Source organism: Syngnathus leptorhynchus, chromosome 5 (genome assembly GCF_054491065.1).
Source record: "Syngnathus leptorhynchus isolate UIUO chromosome 5, UIUO_Slep, whole genome shotgun sequence".
NCBI classification, from domain to species: Eukaryota; Metazoa; Chordata; class Actinopteri; order Syngnathiformes; family Syngnathidae; genus Syngnathus; species Syngnathus leptorhynchus.
The window spans coordinates 4,301,576-4,325,850 of record NC_141199.1 but is presented as its reverse complement, the minus strand read 5'-3'; the positions used below and the strand labels follow the sequence as shown (position 1 = coordinate 4,325,850).

General features: G+C 41.4%; 1 protein-coding gene and 2 non-coding genes across 4 annotated transcripts in view; all 3 read right to left on the bottom strand.

The window, feature by feature from the left end:
- LOC147056275 (ribosomal protein S6 kinase beta-2-like) overlaps positions 1–10,529 on the bottom strand; it is a 42,952-nt gene extending 32,423 nt beyond the window's left edge. For both annotated transcript variants that reach the window (XM_085913178.1, XM_085913177.1), the window contains exons 1-8: positions 10,246–10,529; positions 9,872–9,932; positions 9,225–9,262; positions 7,760–7,874; positions 4,135–4,203; positions 3,898–4,045; positions 1,959–2,016; positions 1,516–1,616 (exon numbers count right to left, since the gene is read on the bottom strand). In XM_085913178.1, the coding sequence (XP_085769304.1) occupies positions 1,516–1,616; positions 1,959–2,016; positions 3,898–4,045; positions 4,135–4,203; positions 7,760–7,874; positions 9,225–9,262; positions 9,872–9,925 (583 nt within the window). In that variant the 5' untranslated portion in view covers positions 9,926–9,932; positions 10,246–10,529. The remainder of the gene's footprint in view (positions 1–1,515; positions 1,617–1,958; positions 2,017–3,897; positions 4,046–4,134; positions 4,204–7,759; positions 7,875–9,224; positions 9,263–9,871; positions 9,933–10,245) is intronic.
- Positions 10,530–23,583: 13,054 nt separating this feature from the next.
- trnai-uau (transfer RNA isoleucine (anticodon UAU)) lies at positions 23,584–23,656 on the bottom strand. The gene has a single exon. It is a non-coding gene; the product is annotated as a tRNA-Ile (tRNA).
- Positions 23,657–24,137: 481 nt separating this feature from the next.
- Positions 24,138–24,210, bottom strand: trnat-ugu (transfer RNA threonine (anticodon UGU)). Its single transcript has one exon. It is a non-coding gene; the product is annotated as a tRNA-Thr (tRNA).
- Positions 24,211–24,275: the final 65 nt, after the last annotated feature.

Sequence of the window (24,275 nt, the reverse complement as noted above, 5' to 3'; positions counted from 1 at the left end):
CAGCAGCGCATGTCTGTCCGCTAATTAAAAAAAAAAAAAATTGGGACACAGATGGTGAACATTCCGGCGGATTTAATGATTTGGAGTGACAAGGATGGTTCGATAAAATTGTTTATATTATTGTTATTTGATATATAGTTTATATATTGTTATATCAGCCTGTGGAAAAATTTGAACTGCAACCCGCTGCTGACGTTGGACTTGTTGATTTGGAGTGACACGGATGGTTCGATAAAATTGTTGTTTATATTATTGTTATTTCATACATAGTTTATATATTGTTATATGGGCCTGTGGAAAAATTAGAACTGCAACGCGCCGCTGACGTTGGACTTGTTTACAGAAAGGACGGCGAATTCGATCGATGGATTTAATGATTTGGAGTGACACAGATGTTTTGATAAACATGTTATTTATATTATGGTTATTTGAATAACTGTTAATGTTAGGTCAGGCCCGTTCTCAGCTCCTCATTTTTGTTTATGTCACATTAGCATACCGTATTGTTTAGCCTGATGTTGCTGGTTCATGTCTGTTCTTGGTGTTGGATTTTGTCAAATAAATTTCCCCCAAAATGCGACTTAAACTCCGGTGCAACTTGGGGTTTTTTTTCACTTTATTGTGCATTTTATGGCTGATGCGACTTGTACTACGGAGCAGCTTTTAGTACGAAAAATACGGGAACTTAAAATACAACAATTAATCTGTAAAATGCTGGCAAAAAAAGTGAGTACACCCCAACTGAAAATATCAAAATTGGACCCAAATGTCAATATTTTGTGTGGCCACCATTATTTTCCAGCACTGCCGTAACCTTTTTAGGCATGGAGTTCACCAGAGCTTCATAGGTCGCCCTTGGAATCCTCTTCCATGATGACATCACGGAGCTGGTGGATGTTGAAGACCTTGCGCGCTCCTCCACCTTCCGTTTGAGGATGCCCCACAAATGTTCAATAGGGTTTAGGTCTGGGGACATGCTTTGCCAGTCCATCACCTTCACCCTCAGCTTCTTTAGGAAGGCAGTGGTCGTCTTGGAGGTGTGTTTGGGGTCGTTATTGTGTTGGAATACTGCTCCGCGGCCCAGTTTACAGAGGGAGTGGATCATGCTCTGCTTCAGTATTCCACAGTACATGTTGGCATTCATAGTTCCCTCAATGAACTGCAGCTTCCCAGTGCCAGCAGCACTCATACACCCCCAGACCATGACGCTCCCACCACCATGCTTGACTGTAGGCAAGACACACTTGCCGCCACACACTGGTCCAATTTTGACATTTTCAGTTGGGGTGTACTCACTTTTGTTCCGAGGATTTTACACATTCTATGATTTTATTTTGAGTTACTTTGAAGTAACAATACATTTACTTTGCTAGCCAAGCTCTACAGTGACCACTTAACATTGCCTCAAAGTGTCATTTCTTCAGTGTTGTCCCATGACAAGATATAATTAATCATTGCAGAAATGAGAGGGGTATACTGACTTTTGTGAGATACTGTATGTTGTCTTAATTTTACCTTGGTGATTGAGCATGACGTTCTCAGGTTTGAGGTCTCTGTAAATAATTCCATTAGAGTGGAGGTGCCCAAGAGCCAGTATGATTTCTCCTAGATAGAAACTGCCCATGCACAAATTGCATGAATTAATGACTAAAATCAAGGTAAAAACATAAATGCTAAAAAGCATGTAGGTAACTCCAAATATTCACACAGTATATCTTGTAACCTACAAATCCTATCAGGTCGAGGAAAAGGACAAAAAAAAAAGCCTTGAAAATTATCTGACCATTAAATGGATTGTGGTTTGCTTTTTTTAATTGCAACATTTAGTAAAAAAAAAAAAAAGTACATATAGAGCGAAAATGTCTGATTTGCTTTGTTTTGTTCTTATCTTATTAGCAAAATACAGCTATATAAAATAGCAATTTCACATTTTTTCGAAGAAGATAGAGAATCCTTACCAAGCAGTGTCCTCCATAAAGATGCCTTCCTTCTCCAATTGCATGAAAAGCTCTCCTCCTGGTGACATACAACTGCAGGTAAGGTATAACAGTCCAGTCCTCAAGAGTACAGCGACTGCGTAACCTCTAAGGTTAAACATATTCAACTCCAAGACAGGACAAATATCAAAACATGAATTTAAAACAAATGAGAAAAAGAGGATAGAATAAAGACAAGGTTAAAACATTTTAGAAATAGTACAAACAATAAGTAAAAGTACCGTAATTTTCTTACTATAAGTCGCGTTTTTTTCATAGTTTGGGCGGGGGGGCGACTTATACACAGGAGCGATTACTGTCATACTGTCACTGTCATAAGGGATTACTGTCATTTGAACTGCCAGTGACGTCACGGCGATGGTTTACATAAAGGACAAAGGATTCGATCACGGGATGACGAAGGGCCCCACGTTTGAAGGATTTATTGATTTGGAGTGACACAACTTGTATATGTTTTTATCATTACAGTTCAGTAGTTGTTGGCTCGTTGAACTCTTGTTTTGTTAAATAAAGAGCCGTTTACCAAACCCACGTCTTTCCTGGTAGTTTGTTAACGCTACAATATAGTTATATACTAGATCTGTGCGGCGCGCGGCGTTGTTGACATAAAGGACGAGGAATTTGATCGATGGATTTAATGATTAGGAGTGACACAGATGGTATGATAATATTGTTATATAAACCCACGTCTTTCCTGGTACTTTGTTAACGCTACAATATAGTTATATACTAGATCTGTGCGGTGCATGCGCGGCGTTGTTGACATAAAGGACGGGGAATTTGATCGATGGATTTAATGATTAGGAGTGAAACAGATGGTATGATAATATTGTTATATAAACCCACGTCTTTCCTGCTACTTTGTTAACGCTACAATATAGTTATATACTAGATCTGTGTGGAGCACGCGGTGTTGTTGACATAAAGGACGAGGAATTTAATCGATGATTTAATGATTTGGAGTGACACAGATGGTTTGATAATATTGTTGTAACGGGTCCGACGTCAGCATATGCGGCGCATACACGGCATTGTTTACATAAAGGACGATCAATGGATTTAATGAATTGGAATGACACAGATGGTTTGATAAATGTGTTATTTATGTAATACTTACTTGAATAACTCTGAATGTTACGTCAGGCCCATTCTCAGCTCCTTGTTTGTGTATGTCACGTTAGCATACCGTATCGTTTAGCCTGTTGTTGCTGGTTCATGTCTGTTCTTGGTGTTGTATTTTGACAAATAAATTTGCCCCAAAAGTGCGACTTATACGCCAGTGCGACTTATATTTGTGTGTTTTGTGTTTTTGTGTGCTTTATTGTGCATTTTATGGCTGGTGCGACTCTATACTCCGGAGCGACTTATAGTCCAAAAATTACGGTAAGTATACAAGACACAATACCTAGCAATGCAATTTGCAATGAACTGCACAAGGAAAAAAGTTAAACAGCAATACAAAGAATGCAGAAAATTATCATTGTATTAGTTTTCGTTTGTATTTATTCCTTTCTGTTGTTTTTCAAGAACACTCTGGCCTGTCATGAAGGGGAGTAAGACAACACAAAAAAAATCAAAGAGAATAATTGTCATTAATGGCTGACTGCCAAAGGCTGCTGAGAGGGAGCCAGCATCAAAAGGCAAATCAAAGGCAAATCAAAGAATGCTGGGAAGTGCACGTCTTCATTACAATACACGTTATATACTGTGTTTGTGTGAGCTGGCGGCGGGTGGGCACATTAGGTCTTGCTCGCTTCGTACCAAATCGGTCTATACCCAAAAAAGGGATACCCATCCCCAGTTGGAATTATATTGATGAAGTCCATTCTGGGTTTTGTCTTTGAGTTTAAAAACTTGATATAGTACATTGCTTAAGTAGCAAGCGCCCTCAGTATCTTACCACTTAGGTACTCCAGTATGAGGTAGAGTTTACCACCAGTCTGAAAGGCGTAGAGGAGATCCACTATGAAAGGATGTCTCACTGTCTCGAGGATCTCCCTCTCTGCTCGCGTATGTGCAGTGTCTTTAGCATTGCACACAATTTTGGCCTAAATACATACATATGGGAGAGGCAAATAGTTAGGGACACAGTTGGACTGTTTTTGTTTTACAGGTTAAAGGATGTTTTCAAAAATACCTTTCTGAGAACCTTCATGGCGAATATTTTGTTTGACATGGCACCTCGAACTTTCCTCACCTGGAAAACCTGTAAAGAAATGTATGTTGCCTTGAAGTCGCCAAGACAAAAAATTTATCTGCCAAAGGACATTTTCATTATGGATTTCAGATCCTCAACATTTTCACAACTGAGATATGGTTGGAAATGGAAGTAAAACACCGGACGGACACAAAACATTTTAATTCTAAACCTCTCTTTGAGACATATAGGTAAACAAACATTGGGATACCCGTATGTTCGAGCTACCTTTGAACCTTTTTTCGTCGATCTATAAAGTGCACATAACCCTGTTCAAAAATGTGTTAAGAGTTAGTCATAGTAATGTAATGGAGCGAATCTGGTCATTTTTCAAAACTATTTCAAAATGTTCAGCCTCTACAACTAAATTAACCTGAAGTTCTGTCGTTTTTTGTTTCTTTCATTTGTGCAGCCCGGTCCAATCTGGCTCGTGGTCTGGTAACGGTCTGCAACCCAGTGGTTTGAGGCCACTGCTCTAAACACCCATTTATAAATCACCAATTCCTGTCAATACGAACAGCAAGACAAATACTAATGTACTACCAGTCAATAATTATTACCATGACAATCATGTATACATTTTCAGAATCACATTAACAAGAAGGGGGGAACACGAACCAACATAATAATTGTTGACAGTTTAGCTAAATTTTCCTTTCCTGTTTTTGAGAACTTGTCATTTTTATTCCAGGCAATGCATTTGATATGAGTCAGAATATATTTTGTACTTCGTGACCTACAGTAAGGAAAATATCCCGAAACCAAGATGGAATTTTCAAAACACACTTACTAAATAATATCCAGGGTAGGTCATGGTGAGAAATCCTGCTGGAATAATAATCGGCATTTGTCAAATTTATGAGAGTGATCCTCGACTTACGAGAATGATCCTGAAATTTTACACATGATAGTAACAGGAATAATTACTGCCAGTAGCCGCTTTGCCCAAATCCAGAGTAATTAGTTAAAGCATACTTCAAAAATGGGAAAACCAGATATTACTCAAACCTTATAATGTTGCTCCTTTATCATCAAAACCTCAATGTGGGATCTCCAGATGTAGACTTAACAAACATGAAGTAAAACTGTGACTTTAAGGTGTAACTGAAGAGATCCCACATTGAGAAGTGCGTCATCAATAACAGATTGACAGATTGCGAGAATAACTCATATTTGCTAATATCGGGTGGAGTAGACAACACCAGGCATGTCAAACGAGCAACAGCGATGACAGTGGCACCATCGAGCTTGCAGGCTTTCTTTTTTCGTGCTACAGCGCTTCAATGACAGATTGACGAACCTTTCGTCAAAATTGATGCGGCAAATTCGTTAGAAACGGGTGTTGTCTACTGCACGGGTGGTTTGGATTTTGGGGACATTTCAAGCAGAATGAGGAAGCAAGTGCCGCGGAAGCAGCGGCGTCGAGCTTGCTCAGTCCCTGCTGGGTTGGCAATGAACTTGTTTTTTTTCTTGTATGACAACTTATGAAAGTCACCTAGTAAAAAAACAAAATATTTCAATCAATAGGCAAGCAATCTGGCTACCACTGAACAGCACATGAGTGGCCTACGGCCCTGTCAACATTATGATATCACCAGTTCCAACATCGCGCTGTATATTAAAGGTTGAGAGGGGGATTACGTATTTTGGCAAATACAAGACCAGACACAAACATGGGGAAAGCAGATATTGACCAAACTTTATAAGATTGCACCCTTTTCTCAGCAAGACTTCGACGTGGGACCTCCAAAAGTGTAATGCAGATGGGATTTTATGTTTTTACACCTCTAACATTTGAACAGTGGTTTCCTTCTATGAAACAGTTGATTGAACATTTAGGAGTGTGGTTTTTTTTTTTAATCAAAACTTATTCAGTTAAACACAAACTGGAGTGACGCCAACTAACCAGGATGGCACATTAGCCGTCATTGGTCATTAACGACTTCACGCGATTAGTTCGTCATATTTCCGTCATCATATTTCAATTTTTTTTTTCATTTTTGTATGACAGACATGATTTTGTTATCATAACACTACATGATATAATGCATGAGTATGTTTCTTGTTCATATACTATATGCTTCATATTGTCCAACTAAAGTCTGTGAATTGTTGCCCAACAGAAGCTTTTCATCTAAGACGGCGTACCGCTACATTGTGCTGACAGTTTGGCTATAACTACTCTTCACAGTGCTTGCGTTTTATCACAGTGCTTGCATTTTAAAGGGATACTTTAATCATTTTGACATTTTCAGCAGCAGTGAGGTTAATTTATTGTCTTGTGTGTACTTTCACAGAAGATCTACCGGATTTTTCGGACTATAAATCACGTTTTTTTTTTCATAGTTTGGGTGGGGGGGGGGGGGGGGCGCCTTATACTCAGGAGGACTTATATGTGTAATTATTCACAAGTTTTTACTTGATCATTAACACATTGATCATAAACACTTGATCATTAACACACTTACTTACTAGTATAGTTGATCACTTCACGTTTTAATGATTTGGAGTGACACAAGGTTTGAAAAACGTGTTTATGTTATAGTTAATTTATATAGTTTATTTCGTGTAGCAACTTGTATATGTTTTTATTGTTACAGTTCAGTAGTTGTTGGCTCGTTGAACTCTTGTTTTGTTAAATAAAGAGCCGTTTATCAAACCCACGTCTTTCCTGGTACTTTGTTAACGCTACAATATAGTTATATATATAGATCTCTGCAGCGCACTTTGTTAACGCTACAAAATACACTGCTCAAAAAAATTAAAGGAACACTTTGAAAACACATCAGATTTCAATGGTGAAAAAAAAAGTTGGATATCTATACTGATATGGACAGTTTAATGTCTCAGGAACAAAAGGATGCCACATCTTTTTTGGGAAATAAAAGTTTTCAGCCTACAGAGGGCTCAGTATATAGACACCCCAAAAATCAAAGTGAAAAAATGATGCGGCAGGCTCGTCCATTTTGCCTAAATTCAATTTCTGCAATTCAAAACTTCTTTCAATCTCTTGTGTAGCCCCCACATACTTGTATGCATGCTTGACAACGTCAATGCTACTTATACTCCGGTGCGATTTATATATATATTTATTGTGCATTTTGTTGTGCTAATGCGACGTATATTCCGGAGCGACTTTAAGTCCGAAAAATACGGTAATTAGTTTATCTGACATGTTTACTGTATTTTTTTTAGTGTGGTACAAGTACCTTGGCTCATTTGTGCAGTACACAAAACCATTTTTTGGAAAAAAAATTCCTATATTTAGACGCAGGCCTGATATTCAAATTGCGCACACACTATTTCTCTTATACACAAACACACACACTCGGGTGTATGTGTGTGTATATATATATATATATATATATATATATATATATATATATATATATATATACACACACACACATATATATATACTTGATTATATAGAGAGCAGAGAATTCTATATATGTACATATATACATATATACATATACATATATATATGTATGTATGTATGTATGTATGTATGTATGTATGTATGTATGTATGTATGTATGTATGTATGTATGTATGCATGCACCTTGCCATAGGCTCCTTTTCCAAGCACAGTGAGAAGCTCAAAGAAATCTGGTCCAACTCTCTCACGGTCTCTATTCACAGATTCACTGGTCAGCTCCACCTCTTCTTTTTGCACACTGGATTAAACAATCAAATCAGAAACAGCACATTTGAGTATGTATACATGAAGCATTTTGTGCTAATTACCTTACATCGCTCAGAGCCCTGGAGTTAAACATTAACATTAACCGATGGGTCTTACGACAGATAACAGCCTTGTTTCAGATGTTTTTAGCTTCTAATAATAAGAAAAAAATCCCCCAAATGATAAAAAAATAGATAAAAGAAATATCCAACCTTTAATCTAGGCGCCTTTATTTAGTGTGTGTGGGGGGGTCTTTTAGAAAAAAAAAAATTCTACATCATATCATGTGTGCCACAATTCGTAGCACATCTGAATTTAATCGCAAAAAATCTTCACCACTGTTTCACAAGATGGGAGAATACATTCCTCTTTGCCCAGTATCCCTAAATCATCCTCTTCTCTACCAAATTCTCTCAGATGTTTTTTATTTTTTTTATTTATTAGATTTATTTTTCCATTTGATCTGTACAGGTTATAGGTCATATTGTTGGTGAAGAAAAGAAAAATAAAATGATTTGTCTTGGGCTTATTTGTCTCTACCACAAAAACTTGGGGCCCCACTTGAATTCTGTATAAAGCGTGTTAAAACATTCTCACGCAAAGTATGGGATTGATCAATTTGGAATTAGTGCGTGCGCACGTGCATGCAACAGTACTGCTATGCAGACAGCACCAACAAGCTGAAATTAAATTGAGGTTTCTCAAATGAGGTGAGGCCGTAGCAGACAGTAAATTTCAGTTGTACAAACAAATTCAGAATCTGCTCTACGCTCTCTTTGCGAAATTAACCCACTGGCATTAAAACATGTCCATGCAGACTTTTTTACATCCTCTGTATACATATGGAGAGTTGCATCTGAATGTTACGGAATTTGTATTGCACAATGACTGAAAAGAAATTAAAACAAGTTAATTTAGTACCTGTGTGTGTGGGGGGGGGGGGGAGTCGAGATAGATAGATAGATAGATAGATAGATAGATAGATAGATAGATAGATAGATAGATAGATAGATAGATAGATAGATAGATAGATAGATAGATAGATAGATAGATAGATAGATAGATAGATAGATAGATAGATAGCATTTGTGGAACATGAATTCACCTGTCAAATATTTTTATCTATCTCAAGGGGCTGCCATTTTGCCAATCAGCGCCAACTGAAAATTACATCACAGTTTCTCAGGTGGTAACGACCAATTAGGGATCAACTTGCGAACGTCAGATGACCGAACTCAGAGAACAGATTAATACTAATCATACTATACATACATAGTGGTGCCACATAAAACATTTTATTGACTTGACTTCCCTTTTCAGTATAACGATGAATTGAACTCACTTGTCCGGTTCAGTTACGGTGCCATCAGAAACATCATCCTAAGGATGGGGAACAAGTCCTAATAGTTAAAAGTAATGCAAGTACATTATTATGTAACTTAATGTGCACAGTCTTGGGTCAACATTGTATTTGTTGTTTCAGCCATGTCAAAAGGAATAAACTGCAAGTAAGCCACATGGTAGCACGCCAGCCTCCACCAAGGCTCAACTAACTTACTGACAAACAAAAAACAAAGGAAACAAATAAAGGACCAAAAAAAAATATCATAGAACTTGGGTTTGTCCATCCATTTGTTTTGTTTTTGTTTGTTTTATTTCAACTAGCTGGCTACTTCCAGTTAATGGATAAAGAAAAGAAAAAGCAAGTAAAAGTAAGAAAGAAAAGTACCAATCTGAGTCTAAGGGTTGGATGATTCCAATAGATGTAATGGCACTTTATCCAGTTGTGGTTGTTGGTTCATGCAGTATTTTGTTGCAAACTTTAAGGAACATCGGTTTTGTATTAATTTGTGTGCGATAAGTTAATTTAAAAGCCAAACAACGAAGAACAATGCTTAAGACTTTTGCACAATAAAGTATATTTGCAAATATCTGCATTGTAACATTGACTATAGAGAAGTAATCTAAGTAAAAGGGCTTAAAACATACCTCTGATTCACTGAGAACCTCAGTCTCCAAGTCTATATCGAACACTCCGGCCATCCTGAAACTGACACGAGTCAGGCAATGTAGTGTATTAACTTGATGTACAACATAATATCATGCCAGGTGCGCAGGAAAATTTGGCCTGTGTCATTTAGTTAACCATGGGGGTGCAATGAAAATATTGTGAAGGCAACTTTCGAATAGTTCAGTCAGCATTTGTTTTCAAATTGTAAAGCAAATGCACACAAAAACACGCGTAGTGCGTTTGAACACATAATCAAGCTAATGTTTTGAATTAGGACAGTCACGAGTAAACCTAGTCACGTGAGGGGGGCTTTCATGTTTTTGTAAAAGCTTGTCGAGTTGCTATTTCTTACCAACGTCTGAACTGCCGTTTACGATCGTCACTGAGGATGACAGTTGTGTTGACAAATAAATTAGCAGAGACAGCTAACGTAAAGTTAACTAGCTCGCCTGACTGTCTTACATCCGGAGCTTTATTAGCTCATGCTGGAAACTGTGATGTACTTTTATTTAAAAACGGCGTTTTTGATTTGGGCCTTCTTCTGTAATATTTTCAGATACTCTTCAATTGGTTTTAACTCCACTTGGGACCCAAGTTGAGCACTCTTCGTACAGGCTTCCTGATGCTGTTATTGCGGCGTCATTGTAGACGTCATCGGGCTTCTCTTTTCCTTTGTGTTTATTGGCGGAGAGGAAGCCATTACGTCCTACGTCAGTAGGAGTACGTGCAGCGTAATTCCTGGCGTTTATACGTATTTTTTCAGTATTGAAAAGGAAGCACTATCAAAATCGAGTACCGTCAAACCTTGGATTTCGAACGTCCCAGTTCTCAAACAAATCGGAGTTCGAACGAAAAAAAACGAGATTTTTTTGCTTCCGATGTCGAACAAACATTCGGAGGTCGAACCTCGCGAGATGAGCGGAGAGGACCCGAGAAAACCGACCGCGCGGCCCGGATGTTGACTGACTCCGTTCGTTGTTATTGTATTTTCGTTACTGTGAGGATTGTATTTACCCTAATCATGTCTCCAAAGAAAGCAAGTGGGAGCAGTAAAGCCATCCTAAAACACAAAGACGCTCTAAAAGGACCAAATTAAGCTCCCCGCGCACTGAGGTCCACTTAAATTTTGGAAAGTACATCAGGATTAAAAAAATATTTTCAAAATTTCAGCGGCTGTGTCACAATAATGCGACCAGCGCGCTACGGTTGCGCGGTCGGCGGTCCACTGCTGTGGTGAATTGTCATCGTTGCTCGGCTGATGTCCAAAAACACTTGGTGGAAGGTGGCTGGCTCAAAGAAGGAAAACTTCAGTGACATACAGTTGATTGGGAAAATATTTTATTCAACCGATGTCAGAATGAAGTGCCTCACGCCCAAAGAAAAATAGTTGAGTGGCCCCCCGAGGTCTTTCAGTCCCCAGGCTTTATACCTGGCGAGACTCATGATCTCATCGCTTTGCCTAACTGTTAGGCCCTAACAGCTGCGGTTTGAGCCTCAGTTTGCTTGTTCGTTCTGCAATCCATACAAGGCCATCTTCTCGTTCTTTTTCTGGTCACGAACAACTGACCGTTCTATATTCTGTGTCGTACCTGTACATTACTGAAACTAAACCTCTATTCAGCACAAATAGCCTATGCTTGATCCGCTGCATTGACCCCAGCCTTGTGAGGGCAACATACAGAGACAGGAGCCCGGCAAATATATACCACATACCCTCCCTTCGGGACATTTTAAATGACTCTACATCGGTCTGGCAAGAGATGACATTAGTAAACATCCAAAAATCTTCCCCCTACCAATTTATGGTCACATCTACAATTTGGTCTATAACCGCTCAGCCTAAATAACGCTCAAGGCATGCTACTTTAGGTTATATTAACTAGGAAAGCTCAAACTATTTTGGTATTGTTGCGTGTTGCGCGGGATGTCCGTTGTTGAGCCAGGAAAGCAAGGATGTGGGGTATGGAGTTGGTTCTTTATTGGCAAGATCTTGGGTTGTTTAATGGCGGTCAATACACAAGGCACGGCAGCAGATGAAACAACAGCTTCTGTCTCCAGGTCAGCTTGTTTTATACTGTCCGGAAAGGCGGGAACTTGTCACATGACCATTTCGTACCTGAGGCGGGAACTTGTCACATAACCATTTCGTACCTGAGTGTGGGGGGCGTCAACCCCGTGTGTAAGTCATTCTGTTGTGTGTGTTGTATACATGTTCTGATTGAGCAGTTATGTATACATAAAATGATAAAAGAATTGTACATATGAGCATCACATTGTACAGAGATTGTCTGCCCTAATAGAACATGTACACATTGCTGTTGCTCCCTCTTCAGTATCCAATCGCTCCCTGACAGCAATCTAAGGCCTCTCAGGAACCACAAGTGAAGAAAACTGAAGGTCACAGTATCTAATTGACGGCAACCACCCCCCTTAGTCAACAACGTCGACAATTTGGGAAGTAATGAATTTGGCGTGGCCCGTTAGGAGCCCCAAAAAGTTGCCGGCCCTCCCTCGAGAAAAACCCTGCCAGTCTAATGACAAGGTAAGCCCATTCTAACACCCACAGCGATTCCCTCTACCTGATGTTAGCTAGGTCAAAGGAGTCCTGGCACACATCACAATCCACAAAACACAGTATGAGCTCCCAAAACAATAATGAAAAGAAATGACATGTCCACTGACCGCTAGACAGTCAAACTGAACCGTCATATGATAAACATGCAAAGAGTTAACAAGATGAGGTAAATAAAGATGTGATAAACTAATGAGGTATATAGTAACAAGGTATCAAAGCATGCTATCAAATCAAAACCCCGAAGTGTTGCCCCCCCCCCCCCTTAGCATGAGGTCCAGCGACAGCCGCGGTGGAACCCGATGGCGGCCACGGGTCTCGCGCTGCTAGCAGGACCTCCGGCAACAGCCGCAGGTCTGGCGTCGCTGGGACAAGGTCCGACAGCGGCCGTGGAGTCGATGGCGCCGTGCCAAAGTCCGATGGCGGCAGGGGGTCTAGCACCGCGAGCAGGAGCTCCGGCAACGGCCGCGGGTCCAGCGTCGCTGGGACAAGGTCCGACGGCGGCCTTGGAGCCGATGGCGCTGTGCCGAAGTCCGATGGCGGCCGCGGGTCTAGCCCCGCTAGCAGGAGCTCTGGCGACGGCCGCGGGTCCGACATCGCTGGGGCGAAGTCTGACGGAGACAACGGAGCCGCTTGCGCTGTAACAAGCCCGGATGACGGATGTGGATCGGGCGTCGCTGAAGTGGTCGGATCATTCTGTCACGGGTGGAATGGAACAGGGCGACCAAGTGCAGCTTGGACCAGGGTTTATTGGTGGAACTCAAAATACAGACTCGATAACCTGACATGACTTAACAAAACTAACATGACTTCCTAACCAAAACATACTTGAAAACGACAGGAACCAAAAGGACATGAAGACGACACGACAACGAAACAACAGACAACAATGATCCGATGGGGAGTGAGGGGCAGACAGAACATATATACACGACAGGTAACAAGAGGCAGGTGGGAATAATCAAACTAATCATGGGCACACAGGAAGCGAGGGGCGAGCACACAGACAGAAACCAAGACAACCGACACATAGTGGAACGGCTGGGGACGAAACGTGACAAGTTCACCGTCCATAGAGTCCCTTGCAAGGCCTCGGTCAGCATCCAGGGGTTCTGCAACGAATGAGAACCACTGCCAGTATCGAGTGATGACAACGGCACAAAATGCAAGCCACACATGCAACCTTGAGATGAGTCCGTCACGGGCTGGACAGTCTCTTCATCCCCCCACCCCGATATTCACCGGCTGGGCAACACTGTACGGCGGGTCACATTACAATGGTAACACACAATCATGCCACAACGTCGCAAAAATTAAAATGAAAAGCTGGACAAAAAAGAAATTGGTCCTTTATCATTGTTCGCCACTCCTGGGTTTCTGTTCTCTTCATTTTCCTGTCTTCTTTTTTCTTTTTTTTCTTTTCTCACTTTCATTAATTTAAGCCGAGTACCTGTCATTCACTACCACCTCATTCGCCCATTGCCGATCTGCCCCGCAGTCGACCAGGAGTAGCGGCATCTGGGTTTGGTCCCTCGACATTATCACACCTATCCACTGCAATATCATGGCCTTTGCGCAAGTACATATCACGGTGCAGAAACAAAACATTACACATAGTGATATCCCGAGCGCCCCCAACACCTGCGCCAGTATCGCCCCCACAGGTCCCAGTCTATCCTGCAGCCAGCTTGTCGCTGACCAACCAGCAACCTCGGACCGCCCGATAGAATCCCGAATGACTGCGCGTCGATGATACTGGTTATGTTGTCGGTGTTATCTGGGATCAAAGTGTAGCAAACGTCGTCCATTAAATTTAGGGACACACACAACCCCATCTTGCCTTGCCAAGATATAATCTAAGGCCATATCGTGTCTAAGCAGAGTCAGCCGCTGGCCCTTCTGAGTAAGCGACAACTGTCTGAAACCCTTGATCGTCTCATTTGCAAACCCCTATACGTAGTGTTATCAATGTGATCCGCCAAAAACGTAACCCCATACCAGGGAAAAATGCCCAGGCCCCATTTTTCTCCCAAGCTAATTCTCCAATGGTACGTGTCTGTAGTGTGAATAGCTGCCATCTCACTCTTCGCCCTACTCGGGACTGACTTAAAGGCCTCTCCCTCAGGCTTGTGGCCCTTCCTTATCGTCATTACCTCAAACGGGAGCTTCAAGATAGCAGAATAACAGCAACCCACCCAGCCATAAGGTAAAACCAAATAAGCTTTAGTCCCACACACCCACCAGATATTCCTAAAATTTCCTATGGTCGTGTTTCCAGGGACCGTACGATTTTGCACCTTTACAGTAATAGTGTGCTGTGAGTCTGGTAGAGCAAAGGTCACCGGATGAATGGCACCCCTCTTTCCCCATGATTCTCCTGGGAACTGCATGGAGTAAACCTCGCAATCTGCCACTCTCATAGACACTCCAGGTCCTCCATGTGTCACATTAGAACAAAAACAGGCAGGCACCCTTACCGATGGAACATTTATGGACCCCGGCACCGCAACTTGAATATCATCGTGCACGGCGAGCAAATCCAAGTAGGGGAGTTCACTTATCTACGCGCACACCCCTGTGGGTTTGATAATCTTCCTGACCTGGGCGTCGGTTTCGGACGCTTTCCACGACTGTTCATACACTAACCAAACCAGCAACCTAAGTTGACAGTCGTCGGATACCGACACCGGGATGGTTTGAAAAACAGCCCGCAGCGTACTAGGTGTTTTTACCCTGACTAAACACGGACCACTCACCGCCTTGGATGATTTAATTGAATGCACCATCAGTTGATACCACATATTTTTGCTTGCCCATTCGTCAACCCCTGGTAATGCCGAGGCCTCGAACCCACAAACCTTCCATGCAGCCGCTCGTCTCGTCATAGCATGCAAGTTACTTCGCACCTGTCGGGGACCAGTCCGATTCCGCAAACGCTTCGTTGACATTTTCTGGAACGTCAGGCGTCGGCTTCACAGCCTCTACTCTCGTCATGAGCGTGCCTGAAGCGACAGAATGGGTTTTAAAGCTGCCGTTAATTGTTGTCAGGGGTGAGGTGTCATTTTTGATTGTGACCGCCTCCTCCTACTTGGCATGCCCCTCGAGCGTGCTGTCTCTTCAGCAATTGCATTTTTCTCCATCAATGTCACGAGTTTAACGCTGTCTGCCATCTCTTGGCCGTCTGTTTTCCTCACACTCCATTTGAAACAGGTACACTTATACTGTCCGAAATCAGTCTCGCCAATCTTTGTGAAAAGTAAAGCACAGTCTCCTAGCACCTCAAATCGCCTATATTCAAGATATATGTACTTGTACTTATATGTACATATGTACTACTTATATGGTTTAATATACATTTATTGATACACCAAAACATTATGTATGTCAAAAATGTGAGGGTGACACTACTTTGTGAAATTTCACATATCGAGGGTGGTCTTGGAACCAATTATCTATGATAAACAAGGGATTACTGTACTGTACTGCTGTTCAAGGAACTTATCGAGACCTACCTCCAATTGTACAGTGGCCTTTTTCTTAGGAAACACTTCTTTACAGTAAATAAGCAACCATTTGACAAATACATGGGTGTAGTTTTACGTATATAAGGATGGTATTGCTCAATATTTACCATTTAATTTTAATACCTCGAAAACCTATATTTATTAATGTTGACTTGAGTTGGGGTGTGTGCTCTCTTAATTGGGGGAGAGGCGCACTGTGGTGATGTCATCAGGCAGGAGGATTGCGTGTATGTGTTGCACCTGTTGAAGTAAATGTGAATGTCCTAAACACAATCCCACAGCGTGCTGTGTGCAATTGGTTCCTCCACAGATAATAGGTTGATCGGGTGATCCAGAGAAATGGCAAACGCAACAGGTTATGGTTCCGGGCGGGATATTGGAATCCGATGGTTAAGACTGTGTTTTGACAGAGACAAAACAAATTACAAGCTGTGAAGAGAAGTTCATAGGACACATGCAGCTGCAAGGACTAAAGGAGATCATCTTGCCTGAGCCAGATAACTTTGACATAGACGTGTACAAAGAGAAAAATGAAGACGCTTATGCTGAACTGATTCAGTTTCTGGATAAGAGCCTAATGAGGCATGCCGGTGGAGATGGGCAGAAAGCCTTGGAAATTCGGTGGAATCATTATGCAGGTAAAGGCAAACCACGAGTGATCAACCTCTACACAGAATGTACATCTCTTCAGAAGGGGGTCAATGAAACTGTCAAGACTATGTGCTTTGGATCGAAAGGGCCATAACAGCACTGAGAAAGGCTTAAGAGACGCTCAGTGATGGACTTTTGATCGCAATGATTCTGAAAGCATTACCAGAGTCATATAACTATTAGCGTCTATATAACCCAGAGTGCTGACGTAATGACATTCACTGACGTTAAAACTAAGTTAAGAAGTTTTGAGAGTACTGAACCAAAGTGACTGGCTCAACTCCTTGAGGGGGCGAGAGAGAGAACATCGTCTTCGTGGGCCACATAAAATGAAGTGGCAGGCTGTATCTGGCCCCGGGCCTTGAGTTTGACACGTGCGACTTGACCTGTCCAGAGGCAGAGGCGATGCTTAGCCAAGAACCACAGAGGAGAGGTGAAGGAGGAGAGGATAAAATTATGCGCTATCCACGAAGAGACAGGAGAGCTCCAAAATACCTTGATGACTACGTGTCTGATATTGATGATGACCAGGCTAACATCGATTCTTGTTACAGGATGGTGTGTAGTATACCCCAAACCTTTGAAGATGCTATGAGTTCCCCAATGTCCCAATTTTGGGCCAGCGCTATGGATGAAGAGGTTAATTCTCTTCTAGAAAATGACACCTTTACATGAACAAACCTAACACAGAAAATGGATGTCAAGACAGCTTATCTGAACTGATTGAGTGATAGAACTTTATTCATCCCACAGCGGGGAAATTTACTCGTCACAGCAGCGCATACAAGTGCAAGAATACAAGTGGCAAAATTTCAAAAAAGGATCAATAACAGATGGGGACAAGGACAAATGCCGCTAGACATGTATATAGAGCATGACTACCTCAGTGAAAATGACAGAACCCAGCAGACCACTGTGTCTGCACAAGGGGAGCAGGATGTAAGAAGGTCATACTGATTATTTGGGTGGATGATTTACTTATTGCAGCTAGAGATGGTGAACAAATTGAGGGTGTGAAGAGAATGCTCATGGCAAGATTTAAAATGAAAGATTTAGGAAAACTCAAGCATTTCCTAGGCATTGATTTTGAGCAGACAAAAGGGATTGTGAAAACGACTCAACGGAGGTACATCTAAAAAATATTTGGTATGACTGAATGTTAACCGAGATCTACCCTGTGTAAACAGAAGTTACCCCTACATGGGAATGGTAAGCTTGCTGACCCACAAAGGTACCAGAAAATTATCGGCAGCCTAATCTATGTGATGACATGTACAAGACCAGACATAAGTTTGTCAGTGAGCAGGTTATCTCAGTACCTATCACAACCAAAACAAGATCACATGATAGCGGCCAAACGTGATATTTAAAAGGTACAGTCAATTATGAGTTATGCAGCAAGAAAAGTGAAGAAGTGCTTCAACTTGTAGCCTACAGTGACGCTGACTGGGCAGCGGATCTGAAGGATAGGCGCAGTACCAGGGGTTATTGTGTGAGTTTAACTGAACAAGCCCCTGCAGTGGAAATCAAAGAAACAGCCCACAGTTGTGTTATCTACATGAGAGGCAAATTATATGGCTCTAGCTGCAACGACTCAATAATGTGTATATTTCTTACATTTGCAACAGGATATGGACAAGGAACATAAATATCCATCCATCCATTTTCTGAACCGCTTATTCCCCACGGGGGTCGCGGGCGTGCTGGAGCCTATCCCAGCCGTCATCGGGCAGTAGGCGGGGGACACCCTGAACCGGTTGCCAGCCAATCGCAGGGCACACAGAGACGAACAACCATTCGCACTCGCACTCACACCTAGGGACAATTTGGAGTGCTCAATCGGCCTATCAAGCATGTTTTGGGGACGTGGGAGGAAACCGGAGTGCCCGGAGAAAACCCACGCGGACACGGGGAGAACATGCAAATGGAACATAAATATGCTCAAGCAAAAATTTTAGAGGACAACCAAGGAGCCATTGCTTTGGCTAAAAATCCAGTAAATCACCAGAGGTGTAAGGATATTGATATTCATTTTCATTTTGTCCGTTTGTCAGCCAGTGATGGTCATAGAATACGGTACAACATCAGATATGGTGGCTGATGTAATGACTAACCTTGCAACCAAGTTGAATCTACAGAAATTTGGAAAGTATGTTTGGTTTATCATGTGTTATTTCAACCAATAAAAATGAACATTTCCAGATCTGAAAGATTAATGTAGTCCTATATGACTTGTACATTATGAGAGCAAGTGGGGTTGATGACTTGAGTTGGGAATGGATTTATCTTGTTTTGAATGTTTGCTATCTAGGGTTTCTCAGACAGCTTGTGGTCAAGTATGACTCAATATTTGTTACCCTGCCCTATACTTTTATTGTCAATTTTTAGACTTTCAATTTTTTTAGGTTGAGGGATAATTTGTTAGCATAGCACCAGGACTTTAGTTTTACCATTTCTGCAGTCACATCGACCAGCGATTTTTGCAAATCCTTTCCACAGCATAGTATAGTGGTGTCATCAGCGAATAGAACCAATTCAAACCTTTTTGATACATCACATATGTCATCAATATACAATAGAAACAAAAGTGAATCTAAAATCGATCCTTGTGGGACACCACAGGTTGTGTACTGAAGGTTGGAATGGAGCTCCTCAATTAACTAATTAATGAATGAGAACATCATGATCTATGGTATCAAAGGCTTTTTTTAAGTCAATGAAGATTGCCATATGGTTTATTGTCTATATTGTGATTTCTTCCACCAGAGGGGTATTCCAGAAAGCGGGTCATGTGGAAACTGTGAGTAAATTAAGCCTAAAATGAGGGAAACTCTGAGTTATCCATTCCAGAAAGAGATGTAACTCTGGGTCCGTTACTGTGGTAACTTACTCTGTGAACAAAACCTGCTCGCTGGGAGGTTTACCATGTTGCGAACAACTTTTAAAATTTCAGTCTCATCAACAGGCCGGAGAAAGATAGAATTTGTAAGTTTGGGATCAAAGACAGCAGTTGTTGTGACAGAGCTGTGTGTTTTGGGGATCTTTTCTGCCAGGTTTGGACCTATATTGACAAAATAATTGAAACCATTTACAACTCCATCCTCGGTGGACTGCAAGCCAACATTTTTTGAGAGGTACTCCAAAGCACAGCAATTTGTTTTTACTTTTATTAACTAGGCTAGTTAAATTTCTCCAAATACCGTAATTTTTGACTAAGTATCGGTTTTTGTCATAGTTTGGGGGGGGGGGGCGACTTATACTCAGGAGTACTTATATGTGATTTTTTCACAAATTTTCAAAATAAAAAAATCCGCGATGTAGTGAAACCGCGATAAACGAACCGCGATGTAGCAAGGGATTACTGTCATTTGAACTGCAAGTGACGTCACCCGTGCCGCGCCGTGGTTGTTTACATAAAGGATGAAGGATTCCATCACGGAATGACGAAGATGACAAAGGGCTCCACGTACTACCGGCATCATTAGCGCCTTTGTTTGTAAGTGAAGAGTTTGAAGGATTTAATGATTTGGAGTGACACAGAAGGTTTGAAAAACTATTATGGCTTTTACGCACGCCCGGTCCTTCTCGACGGGAGCTCTCTTTCACCTCCGTGGAAGGACGTCGGGGGCCGGCGCTCGGCCGGGTGGCTGTCCGGGGACGGTGGATGGGGCTCGGACATGGCTTTTACGCACGCCCGGTCATACTCTACGGAGCTTTCTTTCGCCTCCGTGGCTGGAAGTTCAGTAGTTGTTGGCTCGTTGAACACATGTTTTGTTAAATGAAGAGCTGTTTACCAAAGCCACGTCTTTCCTGGTACTTTGTTAACGCTACAATATAGTTATATACTAGATCTCTGCAGCGCACGCGCGTCGTTGTTGACACAAAGAACGAGGAATTTGATCAATGGATTTAATGATTTGGAGTGACACTGATGGTTTGATAATATTGTTTTAATATGATAGTTATTTGAAATATACTTTATATATCGTTATATGGGTCTGTGGAATAATTAGAAATGCAACTCACGACGAGTCCGACGTCAGCGGCGCATACGCAGCATTGTTTACATAAAGCACGATCGATGGATTTAATGAATTGGAGTGACACAGATGGTTTGATAAACGTGTTATTTATGTAATACTTACTTGAATAACTCTGAATGTTACGTCAGGCCCGTTCTCAGCTCCTCGTTTGTCCGGCTTTTCCTCCGGTGTGACTTATATATGTTTTTTTTTTTTTTCATTTTAGGGCTGGTGTGGGCTGCTCGGTGGTGCAGTGGGTAGCACGTCCGCCTCACAGTTAGGAGGGTGCGGGTTCGATTCCACCTCCGGCCCTCCCTGTGTGGAGTTTGCATGTTCTCCCCGAGCCCGCGTGGGTTTTCTCCGGGCACACCGGTTTCCTCCCACATCCCAAAAACCTGCTTGGAAGGCCAATTGAGCACTCTAAATTGCCCCTAGGTGTGAGTGCGAGTGCGGAAGGTTGTTCGTCTTCGTATGCCCTGCATTGGCTGGCAATTGGTTCAGGGTGTCCCCTGCCTGCTGCCCGATGACGGCTGGGATAGGCTCCAGCACGCCCCCGACCCCCGTGGGGACTAAGCGGTTCAGAAGATGGATGGATACTTGCTTTCCGATTCAAAAGTCCCATTTTTGATGAACGTTTTATACAGTAAATTTTTCTACATGTATTAATAAGGCATTTCGTCATCCATGGCTCGTAGTTTTCTTCTGTATTTGATTTCCTTCTGTTTGATTGAGCGATTGATCTATCTATGTAAATATAAAAACTGGCATGTGGTCACGAATATCACTGTATACACTTCCTATTCCTACGAATCTTATAAAGATATTATTAAGGATCCACTGGCTGTAGTAACCCTTGTTGGTTTAGTGATTCTTGGAAATGGCATTAAGCTATACATCATGAAAATCTTTAGTGAGTTTATGATTATTATACTTCAAAAGTTCTGTATAAGTATCCCCACAGACAATAAAATCTTTCTGTGTGATGTTTGAGAATAATCTTTCAATAGAATCTGAAAATGCACTGATACTGATAGGGGTCTTGTCAACACAAGAAATAAAAAAAAGATTTCTGTCTGTCATTTTAATTTTTACTGTGACATACTCAAAAATATTTTCCATTGCACCTCATATTGGCAACGACTTTACAGTTGTATTTCTCATTGATGCATAGTGCAACATCTTCAGTTTTTTTGTCCCTGTTCATATTGTACATGTTATAGTTCTTCAGACAAAAATCATTCAACTTGCTATCACATTACCAAGTTTCACTGACCACTATGATATCAAACGGAATTGTTAGAATATTTAGATAATCTTTCATTCATTGGAGATTTGCTTGTCGACTTCTAGCAGTATAATGGATCAAGGATAGAGATTTTCCCTCTTGGTTAGAGTATATAACAATAATTTGGTCATCTGGTAATAATTACAGTCGACATGAACAGAATTAAAGAAATTGTCCTCAGGATCTAAATTAAACGAGTCCTTTGGTGGTTTTAGTTGGTGTAAAATAAAGGGAAATGTGCTTTTAGCAGTTTTCAAACATATTTTTTAAGGTTGTGTGAAACATATAATCATATCAATATAATATCTAGTATTGGAGTGCTTGTGTGGATTGGTGGGGGGTGAGGAATGTGCAGGCACACTACATGAACTTGTTTTCTTCTAAGAGTTGTGGAACAGGGAGGCCCAGGAAGGGAGTACCAGACGAAGAGAGTACTGGACGGTACGGGACGAGGGGAGTACCGGACGATAACACCTCAAGGTCAGTGAGGAACGAGAACAAAGAACAACACCACGTCCAGGTGGTTGGGCTTCGAAAGGAAAAAACCCAACCCCCTGACCAGAGTGATGACACCTCGACGGGGAGGAGATGACCATCGACCAATCATCACACAATATTTTGCGTGCTTTAATATTCATATTGTGTTTCTTTAAAACTGGGCAACCCGGAAGAATGTGTCGTCTTTTGGTGGTCACAAAAACGCACGAGTTTTAGTGTGAGGGACCCGGGACCCAGGCCTGTATTAGTGCGCTTTGTTAAGAATAAACAATTGGTAAATTTGGTCTGATTGATCTACTGGTCTTCTCGTGAGAGCTCTTCTGTTGTGTTCACCTCAGCCTCATAAACTACTTCTCCTTTGCATTGGTATTGTTTATAGGTGGGTAAAATTTGAATCTGGGACGTTTTCTGCTGGATAGTCTCATCAATTGTCACCAATGTCCACACAAAAAGAAAACTTAATAAAAATAGCACTACTGAAATAAATTCTGAAACATCCGAAAAACCTTTCCGGCCCTCCCCTTTGCCTTTCCGTATTGCTGATCCTTCTCCTTCTGTCTCCCCCCTCTTGGCCGGGTCCGGGACACGGCCAAACAAGAATACCTTCATCCTGACGGAACAAACTCTGGGGCCGGACGTAGGTGTGAGTAGTGATACCACCGGCGTCCTTTAAAAGGTTGTGAATTGTGAGGTAGTACTACTAATTATATCTTCACTTTCATCATCACTCTCTGAGAGACCGAATGGGACATTGCAATGCAAGTCTGCTACTTTTTTTCTATACACAAAAAGAGTACAAGGTCAGTGATACATGTTCAGCTCCTCCACCTTTTTAATCCAAAAACCCTTGCCTGTTCAGAAGAACCGTCTAGTTTAATGAAAACACGACAGTTAAATGTCCAGGTTGACTGTATTTTACCCTGTTTCCTGAGCATCCTGGCTTCCCTAGCTATATCTGCATTTTTCTTTGTTAGATGGTCATAAAAGGCAAGAAGATAAAAACTGATATTTTCAAATAAAAAAGCTCGCTCAAACTGGGACTTTGAAGTCTGACAAAGAAATTATTGGTGAAAACCTATAAATTAAAAGGCAAGAAGGTAAAAACGGATATGTTCAATTAAAAAAAAAATGTATGTATCGCCCGAATAGGGACTTGAACCCTGGACCCTCAGATTATAAGTCTGATGCTCTACCGACTGAGCTATCCGGGCCATTCTCGAATTTGGACAAGTTTTTGTATAAAAAGTTGTAAACACGTCTCAGTGGGTGGCAAATGACGTCTCAATAGTTACGAGGTATTTGATATGCTAAAGGGTTTGCTTTGGAATAGGAGACACGTTTGGTGTTGAAGAGCTGCAACTACAACTAATGTCAAAGCAAGACTAACGTATTGCCCATGTGACGATCTAATACTTTTGGCCCCACTTAAAAATCTAACAATTTCAGATGAATGATACTGTACATTCAAACGAAGAGTGGCAGATGTTTTTCTTTTTTTAAGGAAATATAATTCTTATAAATTATGTTTGGACTTCAGTTTAACAGTTTCAAATTTTATTTTTTCAAGTACGAGAAGTGTTTTGTCAAGTACACAACATTTGAGCCCAATCTACCTCCATTCAACAATGAATGAAAATAAAAGGCAGTTGAGCCGGGTTTATAAAGCAAATGATCATTGAAAAAATTTCAACAAGGCCCCAGCGAGATTTGAACTCGCGACCCCTGGTTTACAAGACCAGTGCTCTAACCCCTGAGCTATGGAGCCCGTGGTCCAATCGAAAGGTAATTACTTGAATAAAATAATTTATACAATGAGCCAATATTAAAATT